The 16284-nt window shown below is 35.7% G+C and overlaps 1 protein-coding gene across 1 annotated transcript; it reads right to left on the bottom strand.

The window, feature by feature from the left end:
- Positions 1-15537: 15537 nt before the first annotated feature.
- LOC143632395 (uncharacterized) lies at positions 15538-15912 on the bottom strand. Its single transcript, XM_077100928.1, has one exon. The coding sequence runs from the start codon at positions 15910-15912 to the stop codon at positions 15538-15540; it is 375 nt and encodes a 124-aa protein (XP_076957043.1).
- Between the last annotated feature and the right edge of the window lie 372 nt (positions 15913-16284).

Here is a 16284-nt window from a genome sequence, read left to right as displayed (position 1 = left end):
TACCCGCACCCTTCTTCAACATAGTACAAGGACACCCAAAAGGTTCCAGATACTTTAAATTAGGTTTTCGATTATTCAATAACTCATAGCTTGTCTTTTTGAGTCTTTTAACTGTTAGAACCCGATTAAGAGTATAGCAAGCTGTATTCACCGCCTCATTCCAGAATTGGACGGGAAGCTTAGAATCAGCGAGCATTGTACGTGCAGCTTCAATCAAGGTTCGATTCTTTCGTTCGGAAACATCATTTTGTTGAGGTACATAAGGTGCACTGTATTCTCGATGAATTCCTTTTTGAACACAAAAGAAATCCAATACAGTGTTTTTGAATTCTGTACCATTATCACTTCGGATTCTCCTCACCTTTTGTTTGTATAGTGATTCGATCTTGGTGATAAGATTTTGTACCAAAACCGGTGTTTGATCTTTCGAACTCATAAATAACACCCATGAGTATCTCGAATAGTCATCAGTCACCACAAGGCAATACCAATCCCCAGAAATACTCGCACGATTCATAGGACCAAACAAATCCATATGAAGTCGTTCTAGAGGAGTATTAATGGAATTCAATAATTTAGAAGGATGTGTCTTCTTCTTCTGCTTGCCCTTTTTACATGCAACGCAGTGATCGGATAATTTAAAATTCTTTAATGAGACACCTTCCACTAAATCATTAGTCATCAAATAATTCATCTTTCTCACATGTATGTGACCCATTCTACGATGCCATATAATCGAGTCTTTCTCGGTTTCCTTCGAGACAAAACATGTTTCGATCGATGTGGATATCTTAGAGCTCATGTTCAAGACATAAATATCATTCGATCGTGGTGATCGCATAACAACCATGTCCTCGGGAATAACATAACCCGGTTTCAAGATAAGACATTCCTTGTCAGTGAATATCGTTGTGTACTTTTTATCACAAATCTGCGATACACTTAATAAGTTATGATCTACTTTATCACAATAATTTACTTTCTCAAACGTGATGTGACCATTTGAAACTTCACCCTCTTGTGTGATCATGCCCCCAGAATTCCCAGCAAATGCCACATAACCCCCTTGAATATTCCTCACGTTGGTTAATAGGTCGAGATTCCCAGTGATATGACGAGAACATCCACTATCCATTATCCAGTTTTCACCAGACACAGTCCTGGATGAACCCTACAAACAAAATAAAGATGATTAGTTCAAAAAGGCAGCCCAGGCCTCAGTCTTGGGCACCTTTTGGTTTTCTCTTTGATCATTAACTTTAACAGAGTTCAAATGTTGTTCAGTCACTTGTGAATAAGTTATTGGCTTCCTAGACTTTCGTCTTAAGTAAGTTGCTTGAACAATGTTTGAATTCGTGTTCCTACAAATTGGCTCATGCGGAACAAACTTTGGTTTAACCTAACCATGTGTCTCATTAACATGAATAACTTTCCGTGGATTCACATTAGAGAACATAATATGAGTGTCATCAGTATACGACACAGGTCGTTTCAGAATCTCCTTTACCAGTGGAATTGGTTTAGAGTTGTCCTTGATAAAAGGATGAAGATTCTGATAGCTCTTCTGATTACAATCCCTCACAACATGACCAAGTTGACCGCAAAGAAAACAGCTTCGCATGTCTACACGATGTTGTTGTGAAGTAGTTGGAATGAATGATGCAGAAGTTTGATGATGACTCACATTCTTGGTCATGCTCTTAGCAAACTCATCAGTTAATTTAGATTTCTTTTTCAAGTAAAAATCCAAATTAGAACAATTTGAAAAACTTTTCAATGTGTCTGTCCCAGTTGACTTCACAAAGTGGATTTTCTTAGCTTGTTTTAAAACATGCTTTGCCTTAGTCAATGGGTCAGATGGTACTAATGTTTTCTCTTGAGCATATCGACGTTCAATATCTTGAATCTGTGACGTTCATTGATAAAGACACTCTCAATAAGTTCAGGTTTAATGATGCTTATTGGAATATCTTTTTCTGTGAACATCGTGTCCATTCTTTTAATTGAAAAACTCTAACAGGTAAAGGCTTAGAACTAGGAGGATTAACAAACTGCATTAAGTCCTCATCAGAAATCTTAGGTTTATCTGACTTCTTTGCCTTACTGGTTTAGTTTTTACCGGTTCTTCCTTTTTCATGTGAGACTTGAATGAACCATACACAGCTTCCTCAAATTCTTGAGGTTCGCAAAGAATATATGATTAGAACTAGGGATGTTCTTATTCTTGTGTATTATCTCAGGTTCAAACACATCCTCGATAATCACCTTGTTATCATTCTCAACAAAGACATTTTTACTTTGAACATGAGGTTTTTGAGGAGCAACCTAGGTCTTAACAGTTTCTGTTTTAACTTAACTTTTTGGGTTAACTGACTTAGATTTCTCAGGACTCACAATTTATTTTTCAATCAAATCCTCTTCTTTTCTAGCAAAAGGATTAATTTTGTAATCATTGTGAAATAGAGGTGGAATTTCAACAAAACCAATGCCTTTCTTAGAATCCTTTTGTTTACCAGATACTTCAATAATTTCATTCAACAGAAAAGAAGAATTTCTAAACTTTCCCAGTTTGTTCTTCAACTCAAGAACCTCAATCTCAAGCTCAGTTATCTTTGAACGATGTTTCAGAATTTCTTGAAACTTTTGGTCATTAATTGTCATTTTCACAGATAACTCAGCTTTGAGATAGTGGTTACTTGTCGACAATGCTTCAATCTTTTCTCGAGATCTCATTTGAGATTCAAGAGATTGTCGATAAGTATCATTTAGAGAAGCAATTTATCTTACCAAATTATCATTTTGATTTTTCAAAGCTTCTAACTTAGGTTTATTAGATTCACAATCAACACATGATACTTTAACAGATGAAGTAGCAGAGATAGAATGACTAACCTCATTGATTTTGGCCATGCAAGCAAATACTGTTGGAGGTTTGTCGCAAGAGTCGTCAGAATCAGATCCAGAATCATTATCAGAAGACATCTCACTCCCACTTGTATCTTGACAGTCTTTATGTAATCCAAACATAGCCAGATTTGCTTGAGCATCATTACATAGTAACCGTTGTGACCAGTCATTACCATCTGCTAACATTGCTTGTGTTGTAGAAGAAGAAGGTTTCTTTTCAGCATCACTACCTCGAGGTGTAGAAGAATTTTGACCACGAGAACCAGTGTATTCTTTCTTTGGCTTGTCACATTCCTTTGCGAAATGTCCAAATTCTTGACAATTATAGCATTTTACTTTCAATTTGTCAAAACCTAACTTCTTGTTTAAAGCTGGAAGATCTTTTCCAGTTAGAATCTTTTAACTTTACGGACAATCATAGCCATGTTTCATTTTAAATCCATGATTTTCAAATCATCAGGATCTATCTGATCATAATCCTCATCAGTTAAATCACTTGTGGCAATCTTACTACTTACCAAGTTTTCATATGAAGACATGAAAGCTGTCAGAAAAGCAAGCTTTGCTCAGCTTCCTTCATATTAACACTAGGTGTTGAAGCAAATGGATTAGTAGTAGTTGAACTCCCAGAGCCACCAGAGAATCCAGAATTACCAGCAGAATAGAAACAAACTTTTGGATCATTGAACATAGTTGATTCTTTTTCACTTGCCACTTGAGTAAGAAAAGCATTGATTGGAGAGATCGTTGAACTAAGAGGCATACTTCCACCATAGAAAGCTGGATCTTGATTTTCCTTGGAAGATTTTTGACACTTAAGATCATATTCTCTAGCTTTGATCTTTTGTAAAAATTCAAGTGCAGTCAAGTCTTCGTTCAAGAAGTAGTCAGTCTCTTTCAAGACCATAAGAAATGTTGAATAAGAACTTGGAAGCACACTCTTAATAGTGTCAATTTTATCTGTTTCAGAAACTTCCAATTTCATCTTGTCCATTTCAGCAATTAAATGAATAAACCTTGTAATCATCTCTTCAACTGTTTCTCCCTTCAATAAATTAAAGTTTCGAAACTGAAACTTGAGCATCATTTCTTACTCTCAGTTGTGTTCCCCATACTTCTCATACGTAGATGTTGAAATAAAGAAGCACATCTCTTGATACTACACACTTGATGAAAAATATTTTCTGGCAATGCCATAGTAAGAGTGGAATAGGATTTTATCTCGATTTCTAAAGCTTTCTTCTCTTCTTGTGAGTATTGAGAAACAGCTTTAGGAGTATACCCAATAGTATCGTCACCAATCATTGGTGCTACATAAACTTATCGAGACAATATGAGCAATCAGGGTGAACAGACCCTAAATGAGCACGAAACCGAGGTTCCCACTTGGCAAAGTCACTAAACTTCATCAATATAGGACATTTAGAATGTGAACCAATCTCAGTATCAAGTTGCAATATTTGTTGCATCAACATGTTTTGAGATGTCAATGCATACATACCAGCCATTTTTGACAAGTTGCAAAAGTTCAAAAGATTTAACGAATCAAAACAGTGAATAAGATTAACAAACTGTAAACAGTTGTAGCGAACTGTGAACAGAAGATTAGCGAATCAAATCTTAACGAAGCTAAGATTGATCAGATGACGAATTAGATTGATATGTTAACAAATCAACCCAACGAATCAAGTGATCAACGAATCAGATAGTCAACACAAGTCAAACTGATGAATTGACTTAACGAATGGATTAGCGAATTGCAAGGTGTAACTTAACGAATCAGAATGAGAATAACAACGAACCACTAAGAAAATCTTAGCGAACTAGGTCACGAACCCGCTATAGTGATTAAAGAATCACACTTGGAGCGAATCAGTTTTTTACAACGGTTTGTAACAAACTTTGATACCTTATGCCATGTGGCAAAGGTTGTTGTGACACAGATCCCAATGTGGACACGTATTAAACGAATCTGTTTAACCAATTAGCGAATCAGATGATACGAATTGACAATTAACACGAATTGACAAACGAATCACTTGAAATATATAACGAATCAACAGAATTGATGAACGAATCAAAAGAAACAAGATAGCGAATCACCATACAGATGATAACGAATCAAGTTCATAGTTGAATCTTCAAATCTTCAATGAGAAATTTCCAGAAATCTGGAAAAGAATGAATACTAACCCAGAAACTTTAGATCCGTAATACTATCTCGATTCTAGACCAAATCACACCAATAAACTCTCAAATTACTCGGAATTCGATCACGAATCCAATACACCAAACCTCATAACCAATTATTACCAATATCAGTCCAATTTCACCAAAAAATCAAACCTTGTTTCGGACTTAAACCAAAACCAATATCGAATCACCTCAAAACCAAAATCAAACCTCAATTCCGATTAACCAAACCTTTCCAATGCCTTAACCAACTCAAATCCAATCCAAATTAACCATAACTCAAACCAGAAATATCTAAATTGATCCAAATTCACTAAACAAAACACTAACAAACCAATATCCCAAATAAACACTAAATCAAGTGTAATTGAGCAACCAACAGCTTTGATACCACTTGTTGGAACCCGGTGTATCAATCTATAACTATAATAGATCTCGGATCTGTGTTAATACAATTAATACCTTAATTGATAGATATAGCACATAATTAACTGTAATTCAGTGTTATATGTGTGTATATATATATGTATTATCAATAGTAGTTGGTATAATATTAAGATTGAAGATCGAGAGAGTATTTGGACAGCAATTCGATAATTAACTCTCAAAAAACTTTACTTAAGAGTGAACAGGGTTCACTATAAATAGAAGACAGGTCTGGTTCGCTAAAATCCCCTAGCGAACCAGAACCTACTTCGTTACATACAATAAATAAACGAAACACCCCCTGATTCGTTAACATCTCCTAACGACTCAGGAGGGAATAAGGTTAAATCTTAGTTCGCTAACATCCCCTAGCGAACTAGACTATATACATAGCTGTAACGATTCCGACGAAACCCGGTATACCCTAACCGGTAGACAATAGTTACGTCATATTTAATGTCGGGTACATGAATTACCATAGTAATTATACGAGAATACATGGTTCACTGTATTGATTGTACGTGAATATATAATTCATCATATTGAATATGCGATCAATCGATCGATAGTTATTGAAACTCGAACGAATCGAGGGTTCAATTATAGATGATATCTATAATATTTAGTGATTTTACGAAGCATTAATACTTCGGGATAAGTAAAGTACGGCACAGAAAAAGAATTTCGATTTAATGGTACGTCGGTGCGTTAAACGAAACCTTCAATACCAAACCGAGCAAGAGATGATCGATCAAGCCGAAAAAGATGCGCAATTATTAATAATATGATGTTTTAAGTTAATAAATGTCATGGTTTAAGTTTTTAAAGTTTTAAATCGGTTTGATATAAATTTCATTTTTAAGCCGAAAAACGACCGTTTTAGCCTCGTTTTAAGCCGAATTAGACATTTAACCGAAAACCGAACTGAACCAGATTATCCAAAACATTATCCGGATTCCTGAAATCCAAACATGTGGCCAAGAATAGAGGAGTGGGTCCCACCCCACCCCCCATCATGTTCCGATCGGACTCAAGGTCCCCATTCCCTTATTCATTTTTTTTTCATCAAACATTCAACATCCATCTTCCCCTCTCCACTTGATGAACCAAAAATCCAGATTTTTAGCAAGAAACCGAGGTAAAAAGTCGAGTTATTTACGTGTTCATTTTCGTTTCTTGAGTTTGTTTGCAAGAAAATGAGGTTTCAAAGATGAAAACCGATTCTTGCATGATCAAGTGATGTATACGGGTTATACAAGGGATCTTGGTCCAAGAAAGGAGTTAAACGAACCAAGAACGAATTTTTACGGTTTAAATCTTTGTTTTTGAATCATAACCGAAACTATAGTGTAAGAGGCTTGATCGTGAGTGTAACTTGCTTGGTATTGTGGTATGTTGGTTGTAGGCTCTGTGTTTAGTGGTAGATAAGGCGGTAAGACGAGTTTGTAGCTTGTAGTGGCGGAAAACGAAAGGTATATTCGGTTTATGTTCGGTTTTGGAGTTTTTGGACAGATTGTTGATGGTTTAGAGTTGGGTCATGAAATTTTACAGGGATGTTCTACACATGAAAATATGAGTTCTGTGAATTTTTGGTAATTTTTGGACAAAGGATGAATATTTGGTGAATTTAATGCTCGGTTTTGGCCAAAAATGGTGAAAAATAGTTAAATATCATGAAAAATTCTGGAAAATTTCAGATAATCTTTTTATAACATGTATAAGTCACACACAAAATTTTAGGTCAGTTGGAGAAGTCTAAGTAGGCTTTTCGGTTAAACGAGTTCTAGGGTTTTCTAGCTCGGTTTTAGTGAAAATGGCATGTAAAAAGAGATTTTGGTTCTGGAAAATTACAGGGGACTATGTGGATGGCAGGGGACATCTAGGAAAAATTTGGGAATTTTCTAAGGTCGTTTGGTATTTACGACATATTTAGTGTTTAAATGGTGTTTAAAAATAGATAAATAAATTTTAAATATAAAAATTAATTCTGGAAATATTTTTCTAAAATTTTCCACTTTCAAAAAGTCTTTTGTGCAAAATTTCAAGATCCGAGATTAAACGGATAATTATTTGTGCAAAAACAAACTTTTAAAGCTTAAAACGAGTGAACTGGTAAAGCTCGCTTAAATGAGCTGACTGGTGTATAAAAACCCTAAAAATGGACTATTTTCATATAAATGAGTTAAACAAGTAAAAATAAATCATCCAAAAATAATTCGGATGATTTGTGTAATTTTTGTCCGATTTAACAGTTTCCGGTACGCTAAAGACGGAAACGGGTCCCGCGGCCAATCGGGGCGTCTAAACCGAGCTCAAATTTCACAACTTTAACTAAATTATCAGTCAACAACTATTTTCGGGTCGTGTGTGACCAAACTCATTTTTGGAACGTAAAAACGGATAACCGTGCTAGGCACGCAAAACGAGAAAAACGACTAATAGTAGTTGTGACCATGGAACTCTAAACGATATCACAATCTGAGTCCGGAGAAGTGTATCTGGGTTAACATTGCCCCCAGAACGGGTACAGTGCTGGGTTAACAGTGTCCCCAGATGTACCGGTTAACTTGGTTAAAGTTATATTAATAATGTATAGTAACGATCGTAGAGATCATATTACAGATTGGACGTGTTAACTGATAATGATTGTTGTTACCTGCTTGCATGTGCTAAGGTGAGTTTCACGAGCCCTTTTTTCTGAATAGTTTTCAAATATTTTCCCTGGGCGGAAAGCATGTTACTAATAAAATGTTTAAGTACATACTGAACGCATGGATTTGCGTGTATTTATAAATATTTGATTATACGGGAATTGTACGGAATGGGTACAGTACTGGGTTAACAGTGTCCCCAGATGTCCCTAGAAGTGTTTCTGGGTTAACATTGTCCCCGGAATGAGTACTGTACTGGGTTAACAGTGTCCCCAGACAGAGGTTTCGCTTGTGGGCTCAGCATAATTACATCGTGTTTCTGGGTTAACATTGCCCCCGGAATGAGTACGGTACTGGGTTAACAGTGTCCCCAGATAATATTATTTTATGATAATGATTTATCATGGTTTACTCGAATTGTGAAACTCACCAACTATTCGTAGTTGACTCGTTTTCTCACATGCTTTTCAGGTACAACTAAGATGAAGTGATTGCTTACGTGCTAAGTGCTTGATGTGTGTAAGATTTGCGTGCTGGATGTTAGGATACATTATAATAAATAGAATTATGTATCGTATTGTATGATGTGTGTATCACCTAGACGGTAATGAAATACAAGATAATGTAATCTGAGGTATATTAATGTACTCAGTTTTCTTTATAAACAATGTGGTTGATATCAGAGGTGTCTGTTGCATCCCGTTTACGTTTCCGCTGCGGTTACGGGGTGTTACAGAACTTGGTATCAGAGCCATTGGTTATAAAGAATTAGGATGTCTTTAAAAGATACCTAAAATATAACCAGTAGCTCAAGTATTATAGGATCTGAATATCAACTAATAATATATAGTGACGAGATCTGGATGAACTTGGATGGACAAGTGAGTTATTATGGTCCGGAACATAATAACAGACTTGTCCGCACGAGGGAATTCAGGGGAAGTCACGGGGTACATTAATAGGTAAAAATAACAACATATGTGTAAAGTATATAATATTATTTATGCGTGCTAATGTGTATATATATATGTATATATATCTTGTGGGTACATGTATTGAGAAATAGGACCCGGATAGGAACCGGGGGATGAAATAATAAAAGTACCGAGGATGCTGAGATTTCTAGAGCATCGGTTGATGATAAGTCTGACTTATCGGGTCATAATTATGATAGTGCCAAGTTAGATCTCCCGTTTGACATTAACCAGAAATATCGAGTAACGGTCACTCCCAACCAAAATTGATAAATCCCTTACCCTACCAACACCGGTACCGTATATCCTAATAACCCCATATGTTCACCCGAACCGCCGACCCTCACGTACGGATGGACCTGTACCTGAACCCATTCTTATTCCATTAAGATAAATAAATAAATAAATAAATAAATAAAATAATAATAATAATGAATTTGATAATAAATGAGTAGATAAAAATAATATAAAGAAATATATATATGTATTTCTCACTCCCAAACATATGAGACATACCTTCTCCAGATCGAGAATTACCGATTTCAGCGAACTTAGAACGCCTGAGACATTGACTGAGCAAGTGATAGAGTTTCCCATAATAGTAACTAATAATATTTGAAGGCAACCCATGTTGCGCGATTACCTTGAACCTTGCAACTCCCTATGTTAACCTTACATCCGTTAGATGCCTATACCCATGTATACTCGAATAGAATGATTACCCATACACAAAGAGGTGTTGGAATCATTATAGCATAGTTGGTTGTTCGTTTGTAGATGGCATACCGTGTATGCCGCATATACAAATAGACACGGATATTATAACTCCGAGGTACGTAATCGTTTGATGCTCACGGTGAGCATGTATCGGTTATGCTGACATACAAAAGGATATTGAAATCAAGCATATTAAACATTGATCTTTGTTGAGAAAGATCTATATGTCAGTTGGTGACAAGGGTTATGAAACATATTTAAACGTTAACCGACGTCAGGTTAAGTCCGTATGTTATTATATGGGACATATATATATACTAGATACTGGTATGTGTAATATGCATGATAATATTTGGTGTGTATGTGTACCTGCTGTTATGATTGAACTGGTAACAAGTTATACGGTGAGATTAGTATTGATTACTGCGTACGGGATGAGTACGGCAGAATGACATAAAAAGAGTAACTCCAATGATGGAGATTGATATGATTCAGTTGATTGCTCAAAGATAGCAGATGATGATACCGAATGTCGTATCACAGATCACTTCTAGTGTTGATGCAAATGTGATCGCAGAATTATAGATCGAGCAATCACATGAATATGAATATTTCAATTCTTAGTGGTATTACTAAGAGTGATAATGTCCCACCGAATGCTATTATGACTACAAGTATTAGTTATAAACTAAACATGAATAGTAGTCGTAATGAATTAGATCCGGTATGAAGGATATGTTTGTTGGTTGTGTTAAGGAAATTATTAATAGTTTACTGATGGTAAAGGGAGGAATAGATTAGCAAGTGGATAGAAAAGATCGAAATGGGTAAGGATATTGGTAAGAGCCTAGAACATTGTGTAGTGAAATATGCTACAGATATGTTGGTAGATTATGTTGTACCGTGATGGAACACGATGGTACGAAATTATGGTTAGAAAATTTTCACTCAGATGATATGGTCAGAGTTTAAAATTCTTGTGCTAGAGCACTTTTATTCGAGTAATTAAGTTCAGAGATTGGAAACTGAGCTATGGAAGATAGAAATGTTGTGTGTTGATCACTTAGAACACGCTAATCGTTTGAAGGAATTGTCATGTCTGATAACATGGCTAATTACTCCTGAAACTAAGCGAAGTGAGCGCTATATTGGGGACTAACTCCATCGATAAGGAGTATAGTCAATCCTGTGAAATATACAACCTTTGGAAGGGTTGTGTCACAAACCAGCACTGATATATTTGACTCTATGGGAAGCGGACTGGAAGGACGTTAGGTGAGACGTCGAGTGTAAAGAAGAGAAATGATAACGGTATAGTGCAAGATAGACTTTTGAATAAGTAGGTATGTCCTACAACCCAGAATTATACTAAGACTAGTTCTGGTGTGAAAACATGAACCGCATGAAGGGTCCTTCCCTAAATGTGGAAAATATGGTTATCAGCAGGAAGAAGAATGTCAAGTGATAGTAGGCCACAGGCGTGGTAAAGAGGGACGTAATGCCCCAATTGTAGAACCAATTGAAGCCATGTGAACCGGCAACCCCAACCCATTCGTGTACAACCACTCCGAAACCAACAACTTCAATAACAATCCATCCAAAGACAATGTTTTAAGTTTAAATGATTTAAATGTTCGTTAAAGACAAGAAATGATGGATATGTAATATATTGGTTTGAAGTTTAATATTCCGTGAATGTTTTAATTAACTCTGATATTTAGAACTGTGTTTATGAGTAAATCCAACGTTAAAGTGAGGCACCGGTAAAGGGGCATTACAAGTTGGTATCAGAGCAAAGTTCGGGAGATATAAGCATCCTACATGCTTAGACTCGAACAGAGAATGGGATAAAAGTAAGAAAAGAAAGAAGATGCATGTACGAGAATGCCATGTGTCACTCAAGCAAGCTAAGTGATGGTAAAGTATGTGGCTGGAAGTCGCCGTTTTCTTGCCGGAAAGTCGGGTTCGCCGAAAAATGGCTAGGGGGTGGCGACTGGGTGTAAAATGGTAGGTTAGGGTTTTATTTATATATATATGGTTTATAAATGTTTAACTTTGGCCCTCATGTTTGATATTTAGTTATAAATAATTTATATCTTGTATAGCTTTAAGAAAAATCCATTTTAGTCCCTAAAGTTTATTTAACCAAGCTTATGAACTATAACAACTGTATTTTGACAAACCCCACACACGCTAGAGTTATATCATCAATGATTTGATAAATTACCGGTTCGGGTTTACAAGCTTAACCACAAATACGAAGTATAACTTATTAAAATAAAACGTGAAAAATCGACATGTTACAAAAATATTACAAAAATGAAAACAAATCGAGAGCCGAAATTGACGAATGTCACATTTGTGGTCTAAAATGTTTCTCAAAGTTTTCAATTTCAAAATAGTTCTCACATGATCCTGATCATATATATATATATACACATATATATAGGGGTGAGAGTGAACTACTCTTAAAGAGAGAACTAAAGAAATAGTAAAGAATTATTTTTAACTATTTTAAAAAAAATAATTTGTGATTTTTTTTCTTTCCTCCTTTTAACAAGATGATACTGATACTTAAAAAAATAAACCTTGTTGGTGTAGTGCATATGTGCACTAAGGCTTTGTGTAGTGAGCGAGGGTTATGGCCGAAATGTGGCGAGGAAGGGCGTAAACACCCCCCCCCCCTCGGCGATATGTGGGCGATTTGGGGCGGGTTTAATTATCGCCGGCGATGTGTGATAATAATAATATTATATAAATAGTACCGTTTGACAACGGTCAAATTTAAAAAAAAAATATTTAATTTAAACAATATATATATATATATATAAACATACACCATTCTTCTTCATTTTATATCCATTTTATACATAAATCATACCCAAATTCTTACAAAAAATTAACAAAATGAATCCTAGAAACAACCCGAACCAACTGAACTACCAATTCACTGGTTTCGGTCAAACGTATGGTTCGCAATCGAGCCAACCGAACCAACCGAACTTACAATGGAACCCGAACCAACCGAGCTATCCGTTTCAATTTTCTGACCCGAACCTAAACATGTACGCCAACTATCTCAGCCCCTAAAACACAATGCCGTCGTTCGGGTCTACACCACCGGAGTCGGAGCCGGTGACGGTGCCAGAGACGCAAACGGCACGGGCCTCCGGTTCAAGCAAAAAGGCGACCCGTAAACACAAAAAGAAACGACCGGGGGAGCCGATGGCGCAACGTGATCCATACAAGCATTGGAGCGAGGATGAGGAGGTGGCCCTCGCAAGGGCTTGGATCGTCATTTAGGAGGATCCCAACGTCGGTAAATTTTTTAATATTAAGTATTTATTAAAAATGTATTTAGTGTTTATTAAAATGTATACTAATTTTGACAAATAATTTTAATTTGTAGCTAACTTTCAAGCCACCGGGGTGTTTTTGAAGAAAGTATTTGAAGCTTGGCTCGCGATAACCGGTAAACCCGAAGACTACCGGGGAAAGAAGCGGTTCAAGCCCACTGGAAGGGGCTTAACGCCGATTGTCAAAAATTTGACGGGATAATTAACCAGTTGCAGGGGTCCGTCTGGCGTAGTGGGCATAACGACGTCGACATTAAAAGTCAAGCCTTGAGCGACTTTCGAGCTCAGGGTCACACTGTTGAGCGGCCCAGGAAACCGTTCAAGTATTTGAGTTGTTGGGAAAAGCTACGTGGTTGCTCGAAATGGAAGGGGGCATCAACCGTTCAGCCCGCCCGACGAGCCGGCTCATCCCGGCCTTCAAAAAGGTCGAAGACATCGTCGTCGACAAATCCGAGTACACCAAACACACCCTCCGATGCTCGTAGCTTCTTCCTGGACGACAATGTCAATTTAGCCGACGATGTTGATATAGCCGACGATGAAGAGGTAGAGGAGTTGCCTCGACCACGCGGGAGATCGAAAAAATAAGGGGGAAGGTTCGTCGTTAGCACGATTCAATACGGAGCCCGTTGAAATAAACGAGTTGGTCGGTCGTTTGGAAACAAATGTCACCGTAATAGGAAACGACCTTCGAGCATCCAACAAACAACAAGAAAAGCTGAACCAGACGTTGGAATTACGTCAAATGAAAGACGACTACAAATCCCTCAAAGCGGAGGGGTTTCACGAGGAAGCCGCATTATTGTTTCAACGACGACGTGAAAAATGCGTGAATATTACGGATATTAGTTTCTTTTTTTTAGTTATGTTTTTTTTTTAATTTTTTTCTTTAGTTATGTTTTTTTATATTTTTAGTTATGTATTTTTTTTTTAGTTATGTATTTTTTTTGTATTTCTTTTTAATTTTAATGCATTTTTATTTAATTATTTAAATAAATTAGTTTTTATTTAATTAGTTTAATTATAAAAAGAAAATACTAAAAAAAGATATCGTGGGCCCAACTTATAGCCCCTACACCATTACACCCCAAACACAAATTTCCACTCCTTGCTGACTGGGCGCCACGTGTCACAATTCGCCCCTATTTGTAGCCCCTCACTACACGTAGCCTAATGCATATTGCATATATATATAATAATGTTTTATTGCATATAATACAACAGAATTGCATTATACAATACACACTATTGAATATATGCAAATACAACACTAATAATTGTATGGAATACACTTTATCGCATATATGTAATACAACACTAATGCACATATGCACTATGTCGATTTTTTTTATTTGTGTATATAATATAACACTATCACACATATACAATACAAACAATTTCATATATGTGAATCAACACTATTGCACATATAAAAATACACACTAGTGCACATATGCATTAAGAAAAAGTCGACGTATCGGTATTGCATATATGCATCACAACGAGTTTTTTTTTTTAATTTTTATATTTTTTGGTGAAGAATAACAACATATAAGAAAGATGAAAGAAACAAAATTAAAAATATTTTTTTTAATTAAATTAAAAATTACTTTATTATTAGTTTTCTAGTTCTCTTTTTAAGGAGAAATTATCTCTTGATCTTTTCCCTATATGTATATAGTTAGTTATATATACACGTTTCATTTAAAAACGCAATAGCGTTTTATACCGATTGCTCATTGTATATATTATATTGATTTCATGTTGTTTTTCTACGTGTAGAAGTCAGTGATGTATAATGTTTTGGTGGTTTGAATATGGGAAAGGAATTTACATTTTGGCGATGATAATTTTACATACGAGTAGAATTTACATATTGGAGATGATTTTGTGTAAAAAGAATTGTTGTATCTTGAATTCAGTTAAGTATGTGTAAATTTTACACATAGCATCTTGTGTAATGTAAAATCTTTCAAATTGCATATACAGATGCACACATCCAGTTTGGTTTGATTTAGGTTTAGTTAATTTTACATATAAGTAAATATTACATATTGCTGATGTAAAAGGTTTGTCCATGTAAATTTACATTCAAGTAAATATTGAAAATTCGATCTGACATTATTTTAAAATTTCAAATTAGTGTGAATTTACCATAGCATCTTTTGTGGGTCAAAGTTTTTTTTTTTTTTTTTTTGAAAGACCAACAAAATATATAAAAAAGGAGCTAGGAAGAAGCTAGAACAACCACATCAAAGTACAACCAATGGCTCACACGAGCAAAACGAACAACAAACCCGAACTACACAAGCGTTATACATTAAACCCACGCCGATCATCCCAAGTAAGCCCTCTCTTTCTCCCCCTATGCTTTATCCAAAGGAAGCTCAACACTTTAATCTCCTCCACCAAACCCGCGACATATGTCGGGATCCCCTTATAAACAAGCGCATTCCTTTTCTTCCATAAACACCATGCCGCAATTGGGCATACCGCATGAAGAACATCCGCCTTTTCTTTCTCAAACCTCGAAAACTTGTGAAGCTCCAACACGTCTCGAAAGCTAAACAAGAAAGGTGTTGGCATTTTACACCATTGAGCGAGCACACTCCACATGTATTGTGCAAGCCCACAAGAAACCATTACATGTTCCACTATTTCCTCAACCTCCCCACAAAACGTACACATATTTGAAACCACAAAGCCTTGAAAGTTGGAAAAGTTTACTCATGTATAAATTATGGCTTGCATCATTTTTACTAAATATACACCCCCCCATTAACTTATTAGATCAATTATTATTACCTCTTAACATTATTTATATACATATTAATCCTTACAACATTTTTTAAGTTAATAATCTCCAATACATATATCAAATTAAAAATTATCATGTATTACTATTAATTTAGTTTTAGTATTAATATCGTAAATATTTATAATATCTTTTTTAAATTTTAATAGCATATATATTTATAATATCCTTATTTTACCTCTTTACCTTTTACAAAATAAGCCCTAAACCCGAAACCCTAAACGCCAAACCCGAACCCTAAACCC

The sequence above is a fragment of the Bidens hawaiensis genome, unplaced genomic scaffold (assembly GCF_021521415.1).
Source record: "Bidens hawaiensis isolate Kalapana, Puna unplaced genomic scaffold, B.hawaiensis_p1.1 tig00006388_1, whole genome shotgun sequence".
NCBI lineage: Eukaryota > Viridiplantae > Streptophyta > Magnoliopsida > Asterales > Asteraceae > Bidens > Bidens hawaiensis.
This window is presented reverse-complemented; position numbering and strand designations above follow the sequence as displayed.

What these genes read in the sequence shown, in the direction of transcription:
- LOC143632395 (XM_077100928.1), bottom strand. Translation starts at nt 15,912, where the DNA reads ATGTGTACGTTTTGTGGGGAGGTTGAGGAAATAGTGGAACATGTAATG.